Genomic DNA, 27,491 nt, shown 5'->3' with positions numbered 1-27,491 from the left:
GATAAAAACTGAACACTCTCGCTTTGCTAAAACGCCTACACTACAGTTTTGCAGAAAAATATCCTACTTTCATTAATTTGTAAAGAAAAAGTTTTTTTCAATAAACAAACGCAAGGGTGAAAATGGCCACTAAAACTCCCCTAATTAATCGAATTTTTAACGTAAGTAACAATTTGCAACTAAGGAGAGGAGGTGGAAAAACAATTTTTTTTTTAAAACAGCACAGTTTTTGTTAGCCCGCCTAATTATAATTACAGTAAGAAAAAAACTGGTGTTCATTTTTATCTAAGCTAAACATCATTGAGATACATACAATTGTGTACACAAAATTAAACTTGAAAGAAGTGCTATAAAAATTCAATGTGTTTAATTGTGAATGAAGTGAAGAGTTGAAACAATTTGAAATAAATTTTGTAAAAAGCGCCAAGGAATCATATTTAATCATTAAGTTGAAAAAAAAAAAATTACGAAGTATTTTCCTAAATTTGAAGATTCTAAAATAATAATTATATATATATTAAACACCCCCTTAAATGTACTGAGCATAAACAAACTAAACTGATAAATAAATGCCAAATACATGTAATTAGATACTTTTTAAGTTCGTAATAAGCTCTATTGTAAAATATATGAACTGATAAATAACTCTCAAGCACAACATGTTGCAAAAATTTTTAATAATCGGAGATTACACTTTAAAAATATATATATATAATTAAGAAATTTACTAATGAATTAATTTCATTCATATCTCTGTTGTTTCAAATCAAGGTGAAATTCATTACGTGATAAAAAAAGTATAATAAAAATTATGGGTCCACAGAAATATACATTTTCTCATGCATTTTTCTTGTACAATGTAAAATCAATTAATTCATGTTCTCATTAGTTATTAAATATTCATTGATAAACTTGAAATTTTAATTCATATTTTTTTTTAGGAGCGTACACTACATAAATATTACGAGGAAGAAAAAAAAAAAACTTGTCTTGGTAATGAACAATTAAGAGTACTGGGTTAATGGTTAATATATGGCTGCCAACATTTAGAGACAACTCCCCCAATTATAATTATTGTAAAAACCTCTCTTCAAAAAAAAAAATTCAATTCATTCTTGTTAGTAAAATGTGATCAATGAAAGCAACTTTAACAAAACTTTATCCATTCCAAAATCAGTGTAATAAGATTCCCGGCCGTCCAATAGAAATCCATTGAATGAATGAGAGTTAAAGGAATAATATAGCATTTAGATGAAAGTATTGCAAGGTTCCAATTATGTTCATTTTTTTAATGAACACTTTTACTTTAATATTCGCAAGATGTAAAATTTAAAATTTATACGGTTCATTTACACGGTTCCTACGTACGTAAGACGAATTGTATTACTTTTAAATGATTAGACAGCTACTCAGTTCAAACATTAACTTTTGATAAATTCAAACTAATTGCACGATAACTGGTTTCATTAAATTCATTCTATATCAATCAACCATTTGGATTTTTCTATTAAAAAAAAAACAAAATGATTTAACGCAGAGTTTTCCCCATGTCACACGATCATTTAAGATTATTTTGACTGAATGCTAGAATGTAAGTAGCACCTACTATCTTTAGGTATTAGCTTTTCAATGAGAAAAAACTATTCTTATTTTAGTTCTAAATACTAATAAAAGAAATGACATTTCCGTATTTAACAATAGAAATCAGCTAATGGACCTTATTCGTCTTTAAACGACAGAAACGTTTTATAACTTCATGAACTTGAATCATTTTAAATCTAGAAAGATTCAAATCTTTATTGTTTGAAATGAAAGAAAATAGAGAAGTTGAATATCTTAAACTAAATGAAGTTCATCGCACAATTACTAATGTGAGTTCAATGAATGATGCAACAATGGTAATAATGACTGATAATATGAATAAATGATAATAAAAGCCGAGCGGTAAAAGCAAGAGAATTTTTTTTATTGGTCTGCGATATAATAATTTTTTGGAAGCATGTCAATAAATTCGTAATAATTAAGCGTGGACGGAATAAATTACAAGTGTAATTGTTTGTTACCTAATTCTCAATTAAAACTTTTTTTTCTGAATTCTACAAATTAAAAAAAAAAAAAAAACCTTTTTAACTCGATTATACCAGATAGCGAATTAATAATTGAAAACTATAAGATTTAATAAAATTAATTAACTGACTTTTATTCTGTCCGAAAGATTTAGATCTTCACTTAATTCCAAATAATACAAAATATGCAGTTGTACATGCATTTATACAATAATTCCATAAATTATCCAAATTTTTAATTAGAAATTTCTGCTTCTATACTTAAATAAATAAGATAGAAATTTTACCTTGACTTCATCCAAACCAGGTAAATCTTCATTTAGAACTCCATCCCAAATTGGCCGCCTTTTCCTTAAACCCGTTAAAGGATAGGTTGCATCAGCTTCGTCGAAAGAATCATTAGCGTCCTCAAAATCGCTCATCCTACCAGTAAACTATAAAATAAATGTAATTTTTGTACAAAACTATATAATGTAAAGTCTGTTAAACTTAAAAAAAACTTAACTTAAAATCAAGAATAGGGGAAACTCAAGAAAAGTGAACATTTAATTCACCTTGTTACTTAAGATATGACCCGTCTTTTCAAGAACAAACAGAACCAATTTAGTACTTAAATAATAAAACAGCCACTCAAAATAATAATTTTAATTTATTAAAAAACTTGTAAAGTATTGTACACAATCTAAAAAAGGCAAAGGCGAAAAGATTTTTTTTATTACTATTTAAAAATAACAAGTGTAAATAACTTGTTTTGCGTAGTGTCCTCTAATTTTAACGAAAATGTAACAAATAAGACTTTTCTAATGCGTAGTGCTTAAAATATTTTTATTGAAATTCCTTTCTCGTACCTTGTACAATCATTAATCTCAATGAAGTTCATCACCATGTGAAATTTAGGGCTAAAGAATAAACAAAAGAAGTCTCTTTCTTCAAGAGGAACCTCTTTAGAGATAAGCTGCTTCTTTATTGAGAAAAATAGTCCTCAATAGTAGGAGCACGAAAAGTGCAGTATCTTAAAATGAGTAAGAAAGTCATTTAAAGTATTGATTAAATTAATAAAATCTGCAGAAATTAAAATTATTCTTCACAGTCTTTGGTAATAATTAATTTTGAAACAATGCAGCACAAGGTAATCCAACATGAGTACACAACAATCACTCTACTCTAAAAAAACAAGCTCTTTGTACAGTTTAACTTTTAAAAGTTCACAGAAATCTGAAGCCACAGCATTTAGTTGAGTGTAACATTTATTCATCTTTTTAATAAATATACAATAAAATACGAAAGTTCGACTTGATTTTTTTTTTAATCAGAAATATTAAAACTTAAGGAAATCGGAAATGTATGTTTATTAAAGTTATGATACTAGATCCTACTTTAAGAATGAATAATAAAATAGAACTTAAAAGCATTTTAAGTAGAGGTCCTTGACCGGCCATGGTCAAGCCTTTGGCTCTTATCTTAACAATTCACAAGGGCCAGTTAAAAAGCGATGTTAGTTATTAGCTTCAGAATGCAAATACGAAAATTAATGAAACTCAAGTATTTAAATATCAAAAACTGTATTTTATTTGAATTATATTTTTCTTATTCCTTTTAACAAATGAACCATCAACAGGTGAAATATTAACTTCACATTTGTTCAAAGTAATAACCGTAAACGCAAGTTTTAAACACAGCCACCGAAAAAGTACTCCTTTTAATATTCCTGATGAGGTTAATCTAATGCATTGTATCTAATCTATCAATTGCATTAATATCTGCCGAACAACATCCAGCTCTAAATATGTGCCAATAAAACTAATTAAAGGGAGATATTGTGTTCTCAGGTCAAAATCAAAGTGGACTTAAAACTAAAATTTAAGATAAAACTGTTATGGATATAGTTACATCAGTAGTTCAAGCGCAAATAAATGCTGTCATGTACGAGGCATTGACCTACAAAGGATTATGCAATTGAAATAAGTTTGATCTGCAATCAAGTGTTTGTAACAACAAATATGAAATTGGCATTCTTATTTTAATTAACTTCACTCAAAGAAGAATTTTTTTAAAAAAATTGCTCTAATTTACGATGTGATAACAACTTATTTAGTCCATAATAAATACATAACCAAGTATATATATATATTAAAAATAGATGAATAGAAATAAAGAGAAAAGAGTGATATCTCAAACTTTGCCAATGTGCTCATTAACTTTTATCACCGTTTCCTTCAGTTTGACACGAATAAAAACAAATTCAAACATTTCCATTCCTAACAAGGCGCCCATGAAGGTTTTATTAAAAATGCACGCTTACCTATGGATAAACTGTTCTACTTTAAGCATAAAACGTGTAAATATATTTTGAAATTATTTTATTCTACTGTGAACAATTAAAAGTTTTCCTTTCAAGTGATTTCAAATCTTAAGGTAACTAGTTTTTCATGAAGAGAAATTACACTCTACTAAAAGACCTGTGAGAGCTTACAAACTAGAAAACGTATGAATGGTTTACCTTAAAACTTGCTTTATTGAAATTTGTGTTGAGGAATATATGCTACCTATTAAAGTTGGCGGCTTCACGAATTATGCGAAATTGGAATGCATTTTGTTAATAATTTGGAAAATGCCACCCTCCACCAGCACCCACTGAACTAAAAGAAAGAGAAGACACGACAGCTGAGAGCTGATGTACGATAGCAGGGCTACCAACATTAGTGATATGCTACCATTTGATATTATACAGTCATGCAACATGAATTATGACACTATTCTAGTAAATTTATTATTTAAAAAATATAATATAATTTCTAAACATATTAGTCTTTAAACTTTGAAATTTAACGTCCAAGTAAATATTAATAATAAGACCAAAAAAAAAATTATATTTTGTAATAGTTGCCCCCTCTCGAAAAAAAAAATTCTTTAATGAACGCACGATTTTCTCTAATACATATATTATTAACTTATAAATTTTCCAAAATATTTTAATTTTACCAGTGTAATAGTATTCTTACAAAATATGAATGTGATAAGCTTACAATTCATAGAAATATCATTCAAGAAGAAAGCTAATAGTACTTTCCGCTCAGAATCGTTCCTAATATAAATTTCAAAAGCTTCAATCTGAAGTTATAGCCAGCTTTGCGCGTAATAACTGCACTAAATTTAAAGAAACCAGTTAGTGCGGTTTGCGAGAAGAACAAGAAAACCGAAAAGATCATTCAAAGAATTCGCACACTGAATTGTTTCTTCATACTCATTTAATTCTCGTTAACATTATTTAAGCCTTATACTACTCATGCATTTTCCCAAAAGTGCTTTATTCTAAAATGAATTATCTCTGGAAATTGGCACAAATTTTGTGTGCAAACCTTAAACCAAGAACTAAAGAAAATTGTAACTATTATGACCAATATCTTATGACGAATTTTCCGCAAAAAAGTTATAAACTAAAGTTATAGCCTGCTTTACGCGTAATCACTATACTAAATTTAAAGAAACTAGTTACTGTGGTTTCCCTCCATTCGCTGTGATCTACCTTTGAGTAATGGTGTGTTATTATAACTTCATTTAATACCCTTTTCTTGGCAAAAATTGGGTTTAATGAGGTTTTATAAGATTTCTTTTATATAAGATAGACGGATGGCTTCAATTCACATTAACATAATTTATTTATGTTAAAATAATACAAGAACCTTAAAGCAAAAACAAAAGAAACAAGTACCATCAGCACATACAAAAATTAAAAATAAATTGAAGCTGCGTGGTAGCAGTAACAGAAAATTATTTTTGATATTTGATGTTTTGTAGGTAGATGTACAGAATAAAATACGCTTCGAAATCCAATGGTCTTAAAATTAGCTGGTTAAACGATTTGTAACAAAAAGACAATGAACGAGAATTACATTTTATAGATCATTATTTTCAAAATTAAATTTCTTTATACACATCCTTCGAAAATCTTACTGAAAAATATTATTCTTAGCATAATTAGAATAATCTCACAAGATCTTTTTAAAAAGTTATTATTAACTATACATTTCGAAAAAATTAAACTATCAGATTAATAGTCTTCCTAAAATATCTTAACATTACTTGTGACTAATATTGCAATGGTAAACACTTACTATTGCTTATTTTAAGAGCTTTATTTTAAATGTTGAATGACAAAATAAGTTCACTTAAGTAAAAGGTGCAGCTGAAATAAAATAAAATATTTAATGAGTGAACAAACTAATCAGAAATGTAAAATAATAAACTAGCTATACTAGTGGTAAATAAATATACTTAGATGCCTCTACATTCAGAATACAATGTAAACTCATAGTCCGCTACATTCCTCCATTGAAGGAGTAAATACTAAAGAGAATAAATTAAAATATTTACTTAAAATTAGGCAGTGCATAAAGTTAGGGCTAACCAATAATTTGCGACACATAATAATAGTCCAAGTCCTGAATGTAATTTACAATATAAAATAATAAAAAAAAACATGAAAATCTTAAAAAACTTCACTTATCCACAAACGTAAGGAAATAAAAATTCACAATTCACTTGACACATTATTGTATTACAGATAAATAAAAAACTTATTTTATTTTTTCTGAAATAATAATTTTTACGAATGAATGACCAAAATTATTTTTGGTCATATAAAAATATTAAAAGAATATGATTTTAATAACGACTTCAGCTTCCACTGAATATTTCAGGCGTTCAATTCACAGACTGCTCTTAAGATTAATCGTGTTTTTTTTATCTTAGTCCCTTTTTAATATGATTTTTTGTTCCACTTCTTGTTCGCCATTCCACTATAAACAATTAAATGTACAAATAATTTTATATTTAAACAAAACAAGATGCCGAAATCAATTAAATAAGTTTCAAACTTATATTTTTAGATTTCTTTACCAGAGAATGGATTGACTAATGAATGCAATTATCTATCAAAGCCTACTTCTTTTTTTTAATCCAACGTCTCTTTCAATAGCCACTGCGGTCATTCTCTCGAATGACGAGATATATGATATCTCGTAGCACATTGAAGCGTGGTTGTGAAAGACATTTTTTCATAGCAAAGAACTAGATTGTGGATCTCAACGCAGAGAAAAAAATGTTAAGGACAAAAGCAACTTTCACTTCTCTTCACACCTTTTTCTTTACCTGTTATTTTCTCTCTTTCAACTTTATTACTTTATTAATGTTATTAAAAATTAATTGCAGCAAAGAAACACACTTCTTCATCTGCATGTAAATATTGAGCCCAGCTGGAGCTTAGTTCCAGCGTTTGATCAAAGGGAAATCCGCGTTTCTTAAGCTGAAGCTAACATTTTCCGGGTAGAGATCATTGGTTAATTGAATGGATGAGTGGCAGGAAGGTTGTAAAGAGGTAAGGATATTTGTGGAATCTCTACGCCCAAGGCTTTCAGCTAAACCTTCTTTTAGAGCTCCAAATTGATGGGAGAATGTACAAGTAACATACTCCAACAATCTTGAGGTGCAATGGAAACTTGTCTAGGTGTTGGAACAGAAGCGAGCGAGAAAACAGACGAGTTGGCTATGACGGATGGGTATTTTGAGATCTTCAACAACGTACTGTTCTATGTATTATGGTCCCAAGGCGATAGTTAGTATCACGAAGTTTCTGTTCTCCCCGAGAAATAGTTTGGAAATTATATTAATGCATGGATTGTCAGTCATTTACATGAGAAAGGAAGGAATTCCTTCCAACCATAAGTGTCGTAATTTTGATGTGGGAGAGAAAAGGTCGTTTATCTAGTTCGTTACTTCTACCTTACTAGCAAAGGTTTAGTAAGTACTAGGTTTAGTGCGGATGCACTAGATATAAATATATCTCTGGATATTCCTGAACAGAAATCTTCCTGGCATTACTTGGAGAATACCTCTCCTGGATAGGTATTCTCCAAGTAATGCTAGGAAGATTTCTGTTCAGGAATATCCAGAGATATATTTTGCCTAAAAGTAAAAACCCTAAAGGTTTTGCGAAGAGGACTTTTTTAGAGAAGGGTTGAAAATGGGTTCAAGACTGTCAATTAGGCTCACACTACAGTGCACACATCGTTCACTCACCACACGATCCTTTTTTTCCGCAAGCAAAAATTCTAATTTAATTCTCGCAAGATAAGAAACAAAAATTAAAAACAATACGAGCGTTGAAAGATCCATCTCTATCTAGTCAAAGCGACTACTTTAAAAGGCGCTAATACGCCATTATCACATATCATTATGAAGATATCAGGTTTTTGGTAGAACTGCCCACGTCTCTGGACAGTTTACCTTGTCTTCGAAAACTCCTCCTCCTGTCGGGTGGGTCCGGTTATTCGTCCGAAAAGTCTGTTTTTTTTTGTTTTTTTTTGCAGATAATCATATCTGGTGATGGTTTCTCAATCCGTACATTGAAAAGGCACTTGACACAGTATAGGGATTCAACAGGGAAGAGATGTTATACATACAAACCCAGTATCCTCACAAGTCATTGCCTGGCGAATGTAACTTATGGTAGAATTTTCAGAAAACAAGTTTATAAGCGTTACAGGAACATTTGCGTTATTTCCAGATAACATATGAGGTCCCTACAGTCAACCTCATCAACTTCATTTTAAAACCATATCAGATGCATTTTGTAACCAGATATAATGGTTTCGCCATTATCTTATAAAATATCAGTAATTTATTAAAAAAATATTATTTTTTTTTAAGAATCCAAATCACCTGCTCAGGTCCACTTTCCACAAGAAGCATGATAGATGGGCTAGTGTCAGCATTCCGAACACATTCCACCTGATGTGAGGACCAATCCTTGCGTTGGCAGAACGTTGAACAATATGGTGTACGGCGACACATTGAACATTCAGCAAATGCATCACGATTGCAATTGGAACACTAAAATAATTGCAACTGATAATTGTTTGCAATATCCAAAATATGCACATGTAGCGAATAATATTGATTATAATTTTTAAGGTAATAAAATAATATAACAGATAATTTTGTAGATCAATATTTCTGATCTTTGAAAGAGCATAGATATTTCCTAGCTTACTGTGTTAGCTGCTTTTGCTTGAATTTTCCTCAAACCTGGGCTAGTTACGCCGAAGCTTTTTTCTTTCTTTTGTAATAGCTAACTTCTACAGAAGACAATATGGCCAGGCACTTTCTATTATGTACCAACTTGTAATTTGTATTTATTATTATTTAAAAAAAGAACTGTTACTATAATTATTATATTCTAACAATGCAGTTAAAACTGTATTATTATTTAGAGATTTTATTAAAAGTATGTTAAAAGTGATCGAATTAAACATTTGTGTGCACGTAAATGTTGAATAATTAAAATTAATTACGAATAATAAGTTTAGATTTAATAAGTTATTCACATACCTTCTTACTGTCAGTGTTATCATCTGATGGTTGTAACCCAACTGTATTTAAGGGATCAACCACAACTGCAGAATCAAATACAGCCCTGCAACAAAGTACATCGTGAATTAAGTATTTTTTTTTTTTTTGTTAAATGTACATACATGCATTCAAGCTTTACAACACTCTTTTCAAAGTACAGCTTCTTATGCAACCTCTTTAAAGTAGGTATGATCTTTGCCTTGCACTTAAAATGCCATGAATGTCATACAGCAATCCAGTTATTGAAACGCAATCCAACAGGATGTGTAAGACCATTTCCTCCAATTTACAAAAGTTAAATGACATTAAATAAAGAGGATAGATTACCTTGAACAAGCTTCTTCAGTTTCTGCTCTTGCAGCCAAAACTGCTTGCTCTTTATCTCTTTTATGAGCTAACTGCATTACTTCTTTTTCATTCTTCCACTGAGCTTTTAACATATCTACGTCTTTCCGAAGTTGTTCAGAAAAATTAATCAATCTACGAACCATCTAAGCAAAAATTTCAAATTAAACACACAAGGCTATTAATTTGTAAAGAGTGAATAAAAAAGTAATTTCCTTCAACATATCAGTGAAGAGCACACTATACGTATCACTATTTGAATTTTTTTCCTCAATAATCCAAAAAGTGCTTAAAACTTCACCAGATTAACTTTAATGGTTTTCTTATTTATGCTCTATCGTGTACTAATGTATTTAAATAAAAGTTTAAATACTAAAACTGCAAATAAGGCTACACGAACCTAAGCTTGAAAGCTTGTATACTTTAACTGGCGAATTAGCAAACCTCATTCGATAAAATATTACTTTTTCCTTGAAAAGCTAATTCTGTATTTAAACTGGTTTTCAATCTTCTCGAATGTTTTAGGAAATGCTGAAAATTGACAATCTATTAAATACATTTCATTGAAGTAATTAACCTCATACAGGTAGTGATCTCAATAGAGATTTTGGCTTTCCGAGTATCCCAGCCTAACAAAACAAACAACATTAAAAACCATCACAATTACTCATAAAATATAAAAAGGCTTGAGGAAGCTGATGTTGTGCGCAACTTAGTTGAAAAGTTATCGGGCAGAACACTTGTCACCTAACACTTATACCAGATATTTTTTCTGCTAGTGTTTAACTCTTTAAAAGGCGCCTACATAATCGATTACTGTCTTGAAAGGAGTCGAAAATTAATGAATCGACTAGTTCTAGAGCCATCTTTTCTTGAATAAAAAAAAATGATCTAATTTTCCAAATTCGGATTACCTTCATTATAGATAAAAACCACTAAATGAAACAATATTTTGTTACGACTTACCCTGTCTAATCTGTTAAGAGCTTCCGGCACGGAAGTTGGGTTACCATTTGTATTAATATTATTTCTATTGCCAGAACCATCGTTGCTGTTAGTTGACGTAGTAGTAGGTGTAGAGGCGTTAGTGGTTGTTGGATTGGTGCTGTTGCTAATTGTGACGCTGCTGTTGTTACCACCCGGGGAAAATGGTGAAACGTCCTCTGTAGCTACGATGGTGGCCGAAGGTGAGTTGAAATTACCACTGTTACTGCCACTCCCACCTTGACCAGGTTCCAAATCTAATTTAGGAGATAAAAACGCAATAAATATATTTTTTTCTAAAAATAAATCTAGAATAGAAAAAATAATGGGGTGGAATAACCTATTTAAAACCGATGATGGTTCAAACCTAACCCACACAGAACTGGCTTCAAATTATCAAACAGACGTTGATAATTCTAAACGTGCACTAGATATATTTTTCTGTTTGTTTGTATTGTATTGTATTTTGTCAGTCTGAAAATAAGTTCTTTTCTTCTTAAATAAAGTTAACACTTAACAGGGCAAATTACTATATTAAAAGCTGTTGAAATTTACCACTAGTAGTGTTTGAAGCGCAATTAAGCCTATACTGTTCGTTCAGCCAAACTCCCTTCTACTTAACATTTAATATTTAATCTATTTGACATATTGTATTATTCATTATTGAGAGTAACTTTTGAAGGATTCAGATGTGCTTATCACTCTGAAAAAAATATGTTATAATTTATAATTCATAAGTTTTGCGAACATATTTGGGGCTATTCGATTTTATCAAATAAAATTATATACTGGCCAGAACTCCATCAGTATTATCTGTTTCAGATGTTAACACAATTAACAAAGTATTTTACTCTATTCAAAATTCAAATCTAGTACGACTTCCTATCTGGGTTCTTATATCTCTGATGGTCTTTTAAACCCGATTTTCAAAATATATATAAGTTTATATTTTCTAGTTTGAATTACTTGATTTACATTTTATGTCCCACTCAGTTGAATGTAGATTTTTGATAACAATAAAAAATATATAAGTTATAACTATATACAAAGGTTTTACAAACCTCCACCAGAATCGTAGCTGTCTTCCTCATTGCCAGAATTATCTCCATTGACATCATTTTCTCCTTTTCTTTTTACTTTTCTGTTACTGTTTAACTCGTTTTTCTTTTTTCTCTTGTAAGGTGTAAATAATCGAACAGGTCCAATCTAAAAAAATAAAATAATAATAATTAGATAATGAAACACGTCAAAGTTGCATTATTAATTATTATAAAAAAAAAATCTTACAGCGCGTATATCATCACAACATGCTGAACAGGTACAACTCGTTGCATGAGGTAACAGAAGACCTCCATCGATCAGCGCTTGTAAACTTCTACCTCCAAATCTAATTTGCAATAAGATTTATTATTAAAAAAAGCTCTAGGTATAAGGTAAAGCGTTTGTCAACAAAATAATAATAACAGAGAAACGGAGTAAACGCAATATTTTTGTAAAAAAATATAGTTTGAAGAGTACATTATATATTTTCAGTTTCTAAAAAGAACATTACTGGCTGATTTTCTGGATGGTAACCTGATGTAATGGACTTCATCTTTAATTGAGAAATTTATTCTCCATTAGAGTATTAAGTAACCAATCAAAAAGTCTTATAATTACAGGAGTTTCATTATTAATATAATATGTTACATAAATCCAAAACAATTATACTAATATGTGACTGTTCACTATAGAACTCTAGGAAAAAAAACTATATTACTCTGTAGTATTATTATTCATTTGTGAAAAGAAAAAAACTTTTGATTTTACAGAAGATAACTGCCACCAAAACGTTTATAGGAGGGCCCTCACTCTTATTATGTAAACTACTGAGGCAACATTCATTGACTAAAAGTAGCTAATAATTTTGAGATGGATTCCAAAGCGTTCTTAACAAAACATGTTCTCGTAAGGCTTGTATCGCAAACTTTAAGAGCAATAAGTGAAATAATTATTTTAAATGTGCACAAAGAATGAGTGGTACGAATCCACCCACACAAGAAACAAAACCAGCAAAGGCGTGTGCTTACTGTAATCATATTTTTTGTATTTGTGTATTTTACGTCAAGTGTATAGATACCTATGTGGACATGCAGAATAAACGAAATCGAACTTATATGTACTACTTTTTTAGCCCAATTATAACAATCGCGGCTGAAATTAGAACTTCTTAGGGCTTGTCGAAAGACCAAATAGTAATGTACAGATTAAGAACTGAGAGTATAATTTTCAATTAATTCCAAAAATTTAATTTAAATGATTTTTGAAAATATTTCAAAGCAAGTTACAGAAAAAAAAATGTGCGTCCGCTTGCAACGTAGCTTTGCATGAATTGTAGAAGAAAAAAAAGCCACAGTGGAAACTTTCTGACCACCCACGGGACCTATAGTTATGCAATGACTTGTATTTAGAAACCAGGGGCAAACTGCTCCTCCAACGGGGTAGGCTGCAAAGGCACTTCTTAGAATGGCTGCTATAACTTCCCCGCAAAACCTACTCTGCAGCAGAGGAACAACACATTTTCACATCAAAATTAGACGTGAATTTTTTGACCCACCTCTTGAAAAAACATGAAAAAAAAAACAAATTGGAATAAGTTAAAGGAAATTACTAAGTTCAAAGAAAATGGTATGTGATAATTTTCAGAAAATCATTTAGATTGATTGATTTTGTAATTTTGTTTAAAAAAAATAAAGAACATTCTCTCAGTCTCTTGAGATACCCATCCAGAATAAAGAAATAAGAATTGCCGAATTGATATAATGCGTACATACGTACAAGTATTATTTATTGAAAATGTATTTCTGATCAAAAATTTCTAAAATAAAGGTAGCAACACTTCTCCAAATTAAGAAACTGTACATATTTGATTTGTTTTAAATCAACTTTCATACCTAATACTTCTTTTCCAATCCTTGCTCGAAGCACGTCCACATAAAGCTTCAAATTCACTAGGAGTATACCATTGATTGGAATATTTGATACATCTTCCTCTGCCTCCAGATCCAAATTTGGATTTATGAAGTTCTGCGCTAGTATTCTATAAACAAGAATATTTACAATTAAAATAATTTTTTGTACATAATAATCAAATTATGTGAAAATAATTTTCGAAAAATCCAAAATTAAAACAAACCTTGCATCTGATGGGTATGACCGGTTGACTTGCAGTGGCTAACCAAGATGCATTATTTGGTAACTGGCATTCGTCATTATTTTCGATTACTATATGCGTTGCTTTCAGATGCCCATTCTAAAAAAATTTCACCATTAGCTGATTCTTAAAGAGTGAGCACATTAAATATTTAGGATTATTTTTGGTGAAAGGTTGAAACTTGAATAGAAGCGTTCAAACATGCAGAACTTCAGGGCGATTCAGCATTTTTCTTATACAGAAGTATCTCTAAATAATGAAAACATTATTTACTACTAAATTGTTGAACCAATGTTATGTACGGCGCATAAACCTAGACCTTAAAGAAAACCTTTAAGTGTAGAAGTATTGAAACAGATTATTGATTATTGTTAAAGGTGTCTAAAGAAGATAAGAATGAACCGAAAAAATTATGTTATTATTGATAACATAGGATATTGAATTAATGGAAACAATGGAAGGAAAAGTTGTAATTAAATAAGAATTAAAAAGGTATGAAAGTCTATCGTAGTAACTTCATAAGATTTAGAAAATCAAGACATGTACAATATTGTCAACGACAATTTTATTTTTGTGTAAATTATTTTATCAGATTTACTGATACATACAAATGCCAGTTTGAAGACTTGCTCTAGACATATAAATTACAAACAAGGTGAGTATGAAATCAGGATTTCTGAAAAAGTATCTATTTCCTCCAACAATACCCCATTGTTTATGATTATCACATTTTACCAAAAAAGAATTCAAAGAAAATATAAAAGCGAACATGATTCATATTTGGGCAGATTTTTTTAAACTGCACAATAGAGTGAAGAAAGCTTGCATAAAACATGTTTTTCATTTGTTTTATTTTTTGAAACAAATTATTACGAAAAACTTTATTTATGATAGATAATTAACTACTGTGGAATTTTCTCTTTAATTACATATTATCTAACCTGGAATGATTTATACACACAACGCGTTAAGCAAATATTCACTTGATGAAACAGGCAGAGGGGGACTCTTATCTGGTTTACTAAGAGTTAACAGTGTAAAAAATTGGGTATTAAATAAAAATGCTACTTAATTTTGTGAATAAAAACATTTTTTTAAAGTACTTATTATTTTAAAGAATTTACTTTAACTAAAAGCTCATTCTGTACATTAAACATTTTAACATACTTGCTGAACGCAAAATCATATTCTTGAAAGTTGTTTAAACATAAAATTATGATCAAAAATCTGTGTTGCTTTTTTAGAGATCTTAATGTATTATTTTCTTTTTTTTAAGACAGTGAAAACTACACTTTTTTGTTGTTAGATCTAATTTTAATTTCTTAATTTTTCTTTTAAATCTAATTAATTAACCTCTTTGAATAGTAAGAGAGCGCACAAGAATTGCATTTTGTAAGAGCGCAGGAAATTTTCTTCAAGAAACATACATATGTTTCTTAAATCAAAGATAGTGCAGGACGTTAAACTTGTAAATGAAACTCCTTATAATGAAGCAATGAGTACAAAACGACTTCGACAACCCATTCCACCATAAAAAGTGATCTATTTATAGAAACACATTCGAAATGCTTCACTAAGTCTAAACAAATTTCGTGCCCAATGATCTTAATGGGTTCCGTTTTGATATTAAGGTTAATATAATTAAATTAATTATTCTCCTTTGCAATAATTTGGAACTTATTTTGTTTTTCTTAAAAGTACGTAATCCGAATTAGTGATAGATGAAACGTTTAGCCTTATGTTATCACGTAATTTTGTCTTAACAGAATTACTACGATTAAAGTGCGTTCAATACGTAAAAATGCTTGAAAACTACCACACAATTGCAGCACTCGTACACATGTTTTGAGTGAGCCATCTTCCAGCGCATACTATATTCATTTTTTACAAAATGGTAAAATGATGCTACTGTTACAGTCAGGAATTTTGACTTGCCAAAAGACTTCCAAACCTAACAACACTAGGCAAAAAATTTCAAGCAGGAAGACTTAGTGAAGTTAACTTACAACTGCTAATGTTATTTCAGTATCTTTCTTTACAGAGCGAAGTAGTTCAATCATTTCTATGTCTTTGCGTAACAGGTAACCCAGTCTAACGACATTATTTGCACAACATTCACAGAACTTACTACGGTAAAATTGTATACAACTTCAATTCAAATGTAAGTTTGGAAAATCCCATTAGATAACTTCAGCCAACAAGTCTTCTCTCACTATACGTATAACCAACTTTCTGCTGACAATGTAAACTACAGGTACCACAGTATATTAATGCCCAATTAACATAATAACTTGTTTGGCTTCTACCATTGATCTCTAGGAGGAGTCGTTCAATTTATAGTTTATTCTCTTTTTTGGCACCCAGCATTCTCAGCACACTGCCAGGCTTCGGGCAGAGATCTCTCATTCCACACAACTCTACCCACCCTTGACCATAGTCATGACATTAAATAGGTCCTTAGAAGAAAAAATCTAACAGCAGCTTTGACTAGCTCGAATCCTGGGCCTAAGACTTACAAGAACAGTGCGACACCTTTAGGCTGATCTCTTTCTCTATCTGCACAGATCACTAAATGATCATTTTCCGAATCTCCTAACCATTTCCAACAGATGCAAATATTTGTAATGTTCAAAATTTTAAATTTGGAGTAATTTCAATTCCCAAAATTAATATAAAAAAGCACAATGATGCTGATAAAACGCATTACAGAATCCGAAACAAGTTCGAAGGGAACTACAATAAACAATAAACATATACAAAAAAAAACAAGCAATGAACAAACAAAACTATCTGCCAAGATAGATCACACTATCGAATCATCATCTTGAACTATAAATAAAGCCTGTTCGCAGTATTGAACATTTTTTTCTAATTCAGTATCATAAGAAAAAACGCATTTTAACCCTTATTCAACAAGCATTATTTTATAAAATCAGAAATTACCACTTAAAATTGATACGGTCAATGTTAAAGAAAAATAGGATCCTGAAAGCTTACAATGTCTAAGCAGAAATAGAGATAGAATCTGCGAGTGCATACTCCGAAATCCCAAACATTGCACACATGAACTTTCTCTTCGCGCAGCGTTGAATGAGTGTGAATTTGTTTTGCGTGGGTGTGTCTGGAAGCCACAGGGATGCCATTATGCCTGAAATATGGCTATCCCACTTCCCCTTTATAGCATTTACAATTATTGTTGGCTACATTTAAAACCTCTACTGAGCAAATCACAAGATATTATTAATATTAACCATGAACCATTAGTACCAAATAAAGAAATCGCACAATAACCGTGTTAGGTTACTCTTTTTAACTTGAATGATAAAAGTAACACAATATAATGTTTTAAAAATATACTAACTTCGCTCCTAAACCACTGTGTTGTTCTATGTGAAACTTCACTACACTCCTTGTCATGGCTACCTTCGCACATGCAGCTGTTTTCCACGCATAATATAGGTCGTAATGACCCTCCTCCTGCAGCAATCTGAAAAATGAATGAGTATGAGTCCATTTTCTAACAAATTTCCGAACATATGGTCAGAAAACATGATAGGCCAGAAAGTGATCCTTACAGGAACTACGAGTGTTTAAGAAATGTGTGAAAATAATTCATACAAGTTTTTCCAAATCAAACATCTACAAAGAGGTCTCCCAGAGTTAACCTCAAAGATATCCTACAAATGAAATAATAAGTAACTGAGCTGATACGTCCAATTTTGCACAGTTAAACGGAGGTAGCAAATTAAGAGAGTACATAAAAGGCACTAGATGACATGTGATTATGACCTACCTGCAACTGTTCTTGGGTAATAACATTGAACGCTGTGGCTCCTGCAGCAACATTTATGATTGATGCAACTGGTACGGCTGAAGAAACTGATACACCTTCCACAGTAGAAACAGAAACTGTTGTATGTTCGGCAGCCGAAGTGTGATTTTCGTTATCGTCGGATTTGTTCGCCAAATGATCGGTAATGTCCGGGAGAACGACTTGTTCCGAAGATTGTTCTTGCATTTTCCTTAAAAAAGGCGCCAAGCGCCTTTTCTGTTTTGGTTAACTTGAGTAGGCTATGAAGAGGAGGCTACTTGTCAGAAATTAATTGTTCAATCAACTAGTTGGGAAATAGTAAAATGGCGTGCTGTTGACTTGCTCACAAGAAGGGAGGAGATTCGATTTGCCTCACCAATAGGTTCTTCTCCTGATATAAGTTCCTCTCCCCACCAACGAGGGCAGCATATGCGCTGTGTAACATCTTTGTCTCTTATGTTTTAATCAATAGCATTTGGTAAATAATTATTGTTTATGTTAAATTATAAACTTGTCTTTTAAAAATTCAAGAATTAGTGAACTGAATACAAAGTAACAAAAATATTTAAAAGTATACTTCGAATGTAGGTTTCAAGTTGAACTTTCATATTTTGTTGATTTATACATTCAATTTAAGTATTGAAACAACAATCAACAATCATGCAGAATTATTAAGCATTTATCAATGAATTAGGAACATATATACAAATTCTTTTAATATCTTAGTCTTACCAAAAAGAAAGTTTATTTTAATTTTGTTCGGTAAGCCCCCCTCCAAATGATATTGTCTTTGAACTCCATGTGTAAAATTGAAATTTAGTATGAGATATTAACGTAATGATATTAAATTAGTACGATAGTACTTCCAATTTCATAAAAATAAACTTCAAAGAGGCACTACATCTAAAGATGATTATTTTTTGGGGCTTATTATTTTTCATTGTTGCTGAATTTTAAGCTTTTTTCCTCCCCAACTCTTTTTAAATAAACTTAGATATCGTCTCGTCTATACTTAAGATGAACAAGATACATTCATTGCTTCCAATCCAGATACAGCTGCCAAGGCATCCCAAAGTCTCCCAATCCACGTCCACATTCTTTTCAGCTCCCCCCTTATACTCCGACTGGACACAAAAAGGAAAAAAATTACTAAATGGATCTCACTCTAGACTAAGTGGTAGGAAATAAACAGCCAGTAAAAACTGTCTCGATTGTTTACTAATGTTACAAGGCCTCAATAGAAAACAAAAAACATATATTATAATTAGTTATTCGAGCCACAAGGAATTTGTTTCGAGATTGAGTGACAGAAAATCACAAATGCTCCCTACAATGCTTCAAATTTAATCGTAAAGAGTGACCTTTAAGTTCATAAATTCCGTGATTTCTCAACTGCCCATCCTAATCCTTTTCTACCAAAGACTCTCCTTCTTCGCTATCCATCAAAAGATTTCCTCACGGACAATTATTCATCTATGCCTCAAATTCAAATAAATGAACACTGAAGTTTTCTATTCAAATAAATAAAATTATTGATGTCCATCATATTGAAATTTAATGTTTTTCTGATTCCTAATTATTTGTGTCAATTTTGTTTTGCAGTTGTAAATAAAAATTTGATTTATAAAAAAATGATTACGGCAGTTTTAATTAATATTAGTATTTATTAAGGCAACATAGAACCATCCGACGGTGAAAAGATTCGTGATTCTATAGACAAAATATAGAATAAGCCAAATTGTCTAGTGCTAATAGCATTCCCTCTAAATTGCATACCTCCTCACAATAGGATTGAGGGAATTTTTTCAAATATACTGAAGTTTTCTGTACGCTAGGCTCTTTCATATGTCGATATAGTACCAGTAAGGGTTCAGTAGGAATAATAATAAATCAAGTACTTACCCTTCTATGTTTTTGTAAAAGTGATGAGAAAAGAATCTCAAACTCTCGATCGGTTTTTGGATTTCAAGCCTGCCTATCCGGTATTTAAATGCTATACGGCCCGATATGAATTTTAATCCAAAATTAGAACGCCTAATAAAGTTAGAATGTAGGTGCGCGTACACGGTAGCTTGTATGACAAACAGACGTGACTTTTTGCAGTTCACTAGAAAATGGCTCAAATTTCATTGAACTTGGTGTTTTAACTGCCTTTAAAATTATTAAATAAAATTTTGATTTGAATAATTTTATAGGGTTATTTATAAAAATCTAAAAAATGTGCTACATACAATCAAATTTCAAAAAATCAAAACATGACTAACAGTTTAGGGCCGCGTAAGATAGCCTGGCAGGACTGACCACGGGTTGCCGCACCATACTATAGAAGGTAGTTCAATCTACAAGATGTAGATTTATTTCTCTGCTCTTCAAAAAATGCGCAAGGCATTGCAACCAAACATAGTTTGGCTAATCTGACACAAAAACATCCTCATTAGCAAATTAATGCAACATATCATAACCCCTTAACTTCTTAGAATCATATGTCAAAACATGGAACCAATCCGTTACTGAGTACCATTCGTCTATCCACTCTAGCGTTAATAGCCTTTATTCAAGGGTACACCACGCTAGATTACCGGTTTGCCAGAAGGTTGTTGAGCATTATTAGCTTGGGCGATAGTAATATTGGTTCTGGTACTTGTAAGAGCCCCCTTTCGCTGGTAAACATTCCTCCTTTCAGATCTCGAGATTCAGTCCACTATTTCATATAAATTTATAACCGGCTTTTCTGTTGCTGTTTTAAAGCACTATTCCCGTTTGATTGCAATTCTAGCACAGCTTTCAGAACCGACGGAACCCCGCCTGAATAATGTACAATATATATCACTATTATATACTCATCGTGTACTACAGCATGTAGAGTGCATTGAGTAAAAGGAACTAAGTTGAGCCTTCTTTAACATCTGTTGTTTTGACATATTTTTTTTTTCACAGGTCGTATTCAAACGTCCATTCACAAATGGACTGTTTCCCTACCACATACTGAGCTTTTCTAAAGTAGTGACAGAAATGAAAATGAATAAATAAAATTAAATATCAATAAATCTAATCCAGAAGAGCGGAAGTTTGGAGAGAAAAGTAAGAAAAAAAGGTTATTTTATTTTTTTAATGTTTATTCATGCCTTAACATTACAGAGTCACATAAAATAAATAGCGTAGCATCTATTCACTCTTGTTTTGAGAGAGAGAGATTTATTTACCTATATGTTATATTTATATGTTTTTATTTTTAATAAATTCTCTTTTCATCTTTTTATCTCCTTAAAATTTTCAAACACTTTTTCACTGACCGAGAAAAATACCAATTAAATTTGTTTATTATTTTTGATCCCTCTTTTTATTATTTTAGTTTTTATTATTATTATCTGTTTTGCCCTTTCAGGTGAACAAAACAAAAACCAAAAATAAAATATATGTTGGAATATAAATCTCTTTTGTAAATATTGTGTTATTGTTAATTCAGACATAGTGTGAAGTTAAGGGTTAGTGAAGAATGTTAATATTGGATTAACGATTACCAATTTAGGTTTCCTCCCTTTAAGCTAAGAAAAAATGTAGCATGGTCAAACTAAGTTAAGCTTGAGCTTTTTTGTGTTTTTAATTACTTAAGTATTTTTAGAGAGGGAAAGTAATACTCTCTCCATGCACAAGTATCTCCCTTGATTTCCGTGATTGTGAATACATCGCGAAGAGGTTGTAGGGACTACCTTTTAGATAAATTTCTAGACTAGCTACTACTACCAAAATTTAGCCCTATACGGTGGTCTTTAAGGGCCGATTGTTAGGAACCCATCAAGGGCGATTAGAATGATTACACCATTGTCCCGTCCCGTCTACGGCTCCAGCAGCTTTTTGGCTGTAAGGTAGTTTCATAGGCCCAACTTGCGACAAACGAGTCTAACCAACTAGTTCATTTATCCATTGTACGCTTATCTAGTTCAAAGTTCTGATCAATTCAACACTTATTCCTTAAACTGCCATTTAAATTTGATATTTTCGGCTACCGAGGCGCCTAAATCACTCTTTACTTTAGTACAATTTAAACAGATCAATTTCTTAAGTTTATGTACAAAAATAGAACCTGCATCAGGCAATTAGCCCATGCTGACTAAAGTGGCCTAATACTATCTTAAACAGCGCTGTAGGCTCAGTAAAAAATCTCCTCAAAATGTCGTACAATGGGTAGGTTCAGTCTCAGCTAAGACAAAAGGACATTCATGTCCTGTTAAGTAGCTTGTTTGCAATTAGAGATACATGGCACTTGTAGTCCAGTGGGATGAATACAAAATGGCCGATGGTAAAACCTTGGACCTTGTAAAGAGGAGAATTTTCCCTTATCCAACTACAAGGGGTTAGCACAATAAGCCTCTTTCAGCTGCAGAGCCTGCGAAACTGGACCCACTGCTGTTTATAAATCTAATCTAGTATTATTAGTACTTTTTCATTTTCCAATTAACCCTTCTTTCACAATCTACCTACTTATTTATTTTTTTCTTAGGAATAAAACAAATTCATTTTAGTTATTTTAAAGTAACAAGAGTTGAAACTAAAAAAAAATAAGCATGTTAAGACATCTTTTTTTTTTTTTAATTCTTTGCTTCGCTTAAAGATATGTAATTAGCATTTATTTATACACAAATCTTTTTTTGTTTTACGTTTTTTAATAATAAATTAAGATTATCACATAATATTTTAAAAACAAAATTATAATATCTACACTCTTCGAAAAAAATTAATATATATATGATGAAAAATTGATAACGATGTTAAAAAAAAAAAATAATAATCTACGCAAAATATAGTATTTATATTATAGTGTTCCTTATTTTCATTTTTTAAAAAAGCTCAATGATTTAATGTACTTTACGGATATTATACTTGTTTATGTTTCTTTTAAGAGACTAAATCGCAGCTTCAAATTTACAGCTCAACATGATAGTTAATTAAGAGACCTCTGACGTATTGATAAGCTCCGCCAACTTGTTTTATTTACTATTTTCTCCTATTCGGTTCATTTTTCCTTTCCAATCGCTTTATTTATTTTTTTTTTTCAAGAAAAGAAGACCATCAATTTGAAGAATAACCAGACAAGCTACAGTTGAAGAAAGTCGCCTAGTTCCCACCCTTGGAGGTCTCCCTAACTATCTTTAGGTCGAACTATAGTAAAACTAGAACCATTATAATTATTAATTTTTACATATCTAATACATTATTTATGATTATTAACTATCATTACTAATAACTAAATTCGGCAAAAATAACAATCGATTTTTTTTTTGTTTTCATTATTTTCATTATTGTTACAAACAATATGACAAATCAACAGATAGCCAAAAAAAAATGATACAAAAACAAATTATTTACAGATTCGCATAAAATATATTCATTTAAAAAAAATAAAAATAAAAATTGAAAGCGCTAAATTCACAATTAAGACTCTTAAATAGGTATGTAAGCAATTTAATCTTCTTAAAAATCTTATAGCCATTATCATTAACAATTTTATGAGCTCTTTTTGCTTGATTCATTTTTTGTTTCTATTTATTTATTTAGGCCAAACTTCCTTCTAGTAGAATATAGTTTGAATACTTTTCAAAATGGGCAGTGGCATTTTTTTTTTTTAAATTACTTCTAAAACGCACTCCTTAAATTGCTTTCTTTTGTATCATAAAAAATAAAACAGTTGTGCAGTGCTCTTATATAAACACATCCACAGTTTGGGACGGCCGGGAAATATTTTATGCCGTTTTCAATTTTCGAAACTAAAGTTAAAAGCCTGATGAGTTCCCTTTGATTTCAAAGCATAAATTTGTTTCGCTCTTCGGTTCTCATTCACCCGCATATCTCTTATTTCTTTACTTCATTCCTGAAGCTTTGAAAAAACTTTTACGAAATGCAGAGAAAAAAAAAAAACACTAACAATTAGAGATACATATTGGGAATGCAGTAGCCCTTTTTCTTATTTCATCTTCGGTCAATAATCTTTGATCTGACACCAGTAACGAAAAAAAGTGGAAGTATTGATAATTTAATCAATACTATTGAGTAGAAACCTAATAATAATAATTACTTTTTATTTTTCTTAAGTGCCTCAATATCTGATACCATTCTGGAGCACTTTTTTCTGTTCACTGCCGACTTCAAGATAGGGATTGTAAAAATGTTGCTAGGAAGGAAAATAAAAAAGACATGTCCCAAGGTGGACCCGGAATAACTACGTGGGAATCCAGTTCTCCAATCACTGAGCTACCCCTTCCCTAACGTAACTACTGTAAATAATATTGACCGGATTATACGTTTTATAATAGAAAGGGAATAAAACGTGTGTCCTATTGAAGTCGCAAATGGCGACCAATTATCACAATTAAGCACACGATTCTGTAAAAATCACTCTAACTTTTTTGAGTATGAGGTACCACCTGCAAATACTATCAAAAATTCTGCAGTTCAAGAAAAAAAAAAAAAAAAGGTTGATACACAGAATATAAAACTCTCCGATTTTTCTGTTAAAATAAATTCATTAAATTTTGACGAAATTTATATGGTTTGAGACGTGACGTTTTATCACATTATCTAATTCATGCACAGTTTTGTTTAGTTTTGAGCATTCAAAATTTAGTAACTTGTTCAAGGTGAGACTTCTAACCGTGAATGATGAGGGAGCACTGCACGTGACAAAAAAATAAAAATAAAATCGAAAGAGGAATTGGTAAAATTCTGCACTATATTATTAACTCTGTCTAATAAATAACTGACTGATAACAATAAACTTTAAGAGACTCTTAAACAAAATAAGTAATAAATGATAACACATTCTCTAATAATAATAAAAGATTAGTTAAATATAATATCTCTAAGGAGAATAAACACTTTTTCTTTTGTTATGACATTGTTCTTCTTAGAAGCGACTAGGATACTAATAAAAATAAAATAGAAAAAATTACGAAAACTAAAGTTAAAACAGACTTTACAAAATATTTAACAAATAAAAAATGAATTATTGTGTTAATGGCTAAGCCAAATTCAAATTCTATTTTTAAATATTATTATTGGTTTTGTGTTTGTTATTTTCCTGATTAATAATAATATTACACTACCTGAGATGCCATCATTGAGGATTTTACAACAGAGGATCTGTGATATATTTTTAAAAGCACTCTTTTTTTTTTTTTATTAACTTTTTTGTTTTGTATTTTTTTTTTTACTAAAGTGGCTAGTTACATGGGGCCAGCTGTGGGGATTTACTTTTCTTTCTTGTATTTCATCTTTTTTTTTTATAATATATAAATTTTTATGAAATTCCTCAGCATACAATTGCTTCTGAAATAGGATTCTCTGTAATATTTATCTGCCAAGGACCATTTGACAGACCAGGAGCTGAACGTACACTATCAACAGATGATGAACCTTTCAATGAATAACCTAGAACAAAATTAATAAGATATATTGAAACAAATGAAAAATATTGTTGGGGAAAATTAAAAACTAATTTAGCAACGCCACTGTTGTGATCGAGTTATCTTTGAGTTAGAAAAACGGTGACTTAGATATCACTATCACTAATATTACATATTGTAAAATAATTGAATTATTGAGTAACTTAATTCATTATAATTATTTTTGACAAGATTAACGGGAAGGAAAATGGAAATGCAATTAATTAACGAAAGATTCATACCTAAATACTGATATACTTTTACTTTATCATTAATGGAGATGATACCAAAATTTTAAATTTTACTCAATCCATCAAATGGTCAAAATTTATATAAAAGCAATTACAAAAATAATAGTAATAATAATAATAAATCGACACACAATAAACATCTCATTCAAAAATAACCGACTCATCTATCTAATTATTATAATTTATTGTTGCAATAAATACAGTGAGGAGCAGAGAAACCGCACCTTTTGTTGGCATAAAAAAAAGATAAGATGTTGAATTAATTTATTGCAAATTTAAGTGTCAATAAATTAGTACACAGTCACAGTATAGTTGGTTTTATTGCACCGCCTTATTGTTTAGAGCAACTAATCAATGGAGTCATGATAACAATAAATCTTCTGAAGACTTTTACCCGAACCGCTTCATCAATCAGTTGGCAGTGGCCTCCACGATCGCCAGACCAGTGGCTCTCTTTGTTATTTCTTTTTATGAGAATATCTCAAAATTTTGAATATCACCCAGCAATAATAACGAAACTTAAGAATGCGGATTAAACAAGTAGTTCAACCAATAACACCGGCGGTACTACGAGGAGTAAATGAGAATTTGACTTTTCTTCATTTGTATGAAATTCGAACATTGATATTCGCCACCTTCCTGATTTGGCGTTTAAAGCAGTGATTATTTTTTGCATATTTACTAATGTGGTTAATAACCTTAAGTTAGGTTTGTGTGGTTTCACTGCCCTGAAGTAAAAAATCTCTATGAATACTTAAGTCAACCATCCACTTAATAAATCTAAAGAGATGATGATCCTTTAGTATCATATTTTTTAGAGATAATGGTACATTTTTGCGTAAACCATTAAAATCTTTTAAAATGTAAATATTGTAAAATACTACCTCACATAAAAAGTAATCAATAAAATAATAATAAAAAGGCAGTCTATGAATGTTACAGCGGTTGTGAACTTTGAACATGCATGAGTAGCTAGAATATCAAATAATACAAAGTGAATATGAATAAAAGGGGAAGTAATAAAATACACAGAAATATTAAAAAAAAAGAAAGAGAAAACAACATAAAAATATTTCAGAGCAAATATATGCCATGCCAGCCAAAAAGTCAATCAAAGTAATAATTATGTGCATAAAAAGCTGACTTTTGTGCATATTACCTGGTAGAAGAATATATGTATTTAAATTTTGTTCTACATTTTTCTGTGTTCTTTAGAAGGATGCATAGTGGGGGCTTACACAAGGATTAAACAATGTTTACAATTAGTATTAATTAACAAGACTTATTGTTTTATATTCTGTCAGCAAATTATTAAATTATGTCATTTTCAATGAGTAAAAAAAAAAAAATAATAATTATTCAAAATAATAAAGTTTTACTTTCACATAGTATTGTTTACTTTGTGTTTTTTAGCCATCGATAAATATAAAACTAAAAAAATGTCAACTCTAGAAGGCGAATTGATGAAATAACAGAATAATCTTACTATTGGTAAAGGAGGAGTATTGCGATCAGGTCAATTTTTAATTTCTCACCAGCAATACACGTCTTGAGATTCCTAGATCCAGAATAAGTGTTTAAAAAAAATGCGTGCACGAGTGAAAACCAGTTCAAAAGAAGAATTAAATGACCTTAATCATTAAATTTATTCACAGACCAACCCAAGGTAAAGAATTGCACGGTTTGTGAAATTGAATATGTTAATCTCTACTTAAAGAGAGTAAATGGTAGTTGAAAAAATAGGCGATTACTTTACTCTACTTAAAGAGAATCAAAAACTTACATTTTACTATTTTGTTCAAAGTGCAGATATGTGAAACACTGGTAAAGAATAAAAAATGTAATAAACAAGAAAAGATTAAATAATTTGCTCTTATTAAGTTTTAATTTCTGTAAAATGTATTATTTTTTTAAAAAATTCTGAATCCAACGAATACAAGTTTAGTAGAACTGTTGCATTTTTCGCTAACATTAATGAAATATAAGGGAAGA

General features: G+C 30.5%; 3 protein-coding genes across 19 annotated transcripts in view; all 3 read right to left on the bottom strand.

Moving 5' to 3' along the window:
• Positions 1 to 4,740, bottom strand: part of AdipoR (adiponectin receptor) — a 36,637-nt gene extending 31,897 nt beyond the window's left edge. For 2 of the 5 annotated variants that reach the window (XM_074116924.1, XM_074116926.1), the window contains exons 1-2: positions 4,567 to 4,740; positions 2,354 to 2,500 (exon numbers count right to left, since the gene is read on the bottom strand). In XM_074116924.1, the coding sequence (XP_073973025.1) occupies positions 2,354 to 2,488 (135 nt within the window). In that variant the 5' untranslated portion in view covers positions 2,489 to 2,500; positions 4,567 to 4,740. Of the gene's footprint in view, positions 1 to 2,353; positions 2,501 to 2,914; positions 3,079 to 4,566 lie in introns of those variants that run through there. The other 3 variants (XM_074116927.1, XM_074116928.1, XM_074116925.1) reach the window with 2 other exon arrangements.
• A 961-nt stretch (positions 4,741 to 5,701) lies between these two features.
• On the bottom strand, positions 5,702 to 18,211 carry Deaf1 (deformed epidermal autoregulatory factor 1). Its single transcript, XM_074116908.1, has 11 exons — positions 17,792 to 18,211; positions 17,360 to 17,485; positions 13,981 to 14,097; positions 13,739 to 13,884; positions 12,093 to 12,192; positions 11,867 to 12,011; positions 10,788 to 11,062; positions 9,804 to 9,967; positions 9,456 to 9,540; positions 8,787 to 8,957; positions 5,702 to 6,865 (listed from the first exon to the last, which is right to left on the bottom strand). Exons 1-11 carry the CDS (start codon positions 18,014 to 18,016, stop codon positions 6,815 to 6,817), a joined length of 1,605 nt encoding a protein of 534 aa, XP_073973009.1. The 5' UTR covers positions 18,017 to 18,211; the 3' UTR covers positions 5,702 to 6,814.
• Positions 18,212 to 20,903: 2,692 nt separating this feature from the next.
• Positions 20,904 to 27,491, bottom strand: part of MESK2 (misexpression suppressor of KSR 2) — a 176,085-nt gene continuing 169,497 nt past the window's right edge. For 11 of the 13 annotated variants that reach the window (XR_012455096.1, XM_074116916.1, XM_074116912.1 and 8 more), the window contains one exon: positions 20,904 to 25,234. Coding sequence is in view for 10 of the 13 variants with exons in the window: in XM_074116916.1 (XP_073973017.1) it covers positions 25,116 to 25,234 (119 nt within the window). In the remaining 3 variants the exon portion in view is untranslated. The remainder of the gene's footprint in view (positions 25,235 to 27,491) is intronic. The other 2 variants (XR_012455097.1, XR_012455098.1) reach the window with 1 other exon arrangement.

The sequence above is a fragment of the Rhodnius prolixus genome, unplaced genomic scaffold, assembly GCF_049639745.1.
Source record: "Rhodnius prolixus isolate KJV_2025 unplaced genomic scaffold, Rpr scaffold_2, whole genome shotgun sequence".
Taxonomy (NCBI): Eukaryota; Metazoa; Arthropoda; class Insecta; order Hemiptera; family Reduviidae; genus Rhodnius; species Rhodnius prolixus.
This window is presented reverse-complemented; position numbering and strand designations above follow the sequence as displayed.

What these genes read in the sequence shown, in the direction of transcription:
- Deaf1 (XM_074116908.1), bottom strand. Translation starts at nt 18,016, where the DNA reads ATGCAAGAACAATCTTCGGAACAAGTCGTTCTCCCGGACATTACCGAT. An exon ending in TCATACCCATCAGATGCAAG is followed by an intron (nt 13,885 to 13,980) that starts GTTTGTTTTAAT and finishes TCTTGTTTATAG; the next exon opens with AATACTAGCGCAGAACTTCA. An exon ending in TGGAAAGTGGACCTGAGCAG is followed by an intron (nt 6,866 to 8,786) that starts GTGATTTGGATT and finishes AATTGTTTATAG; the next exon opens with TGGAATGGCGAACAAGAAGT.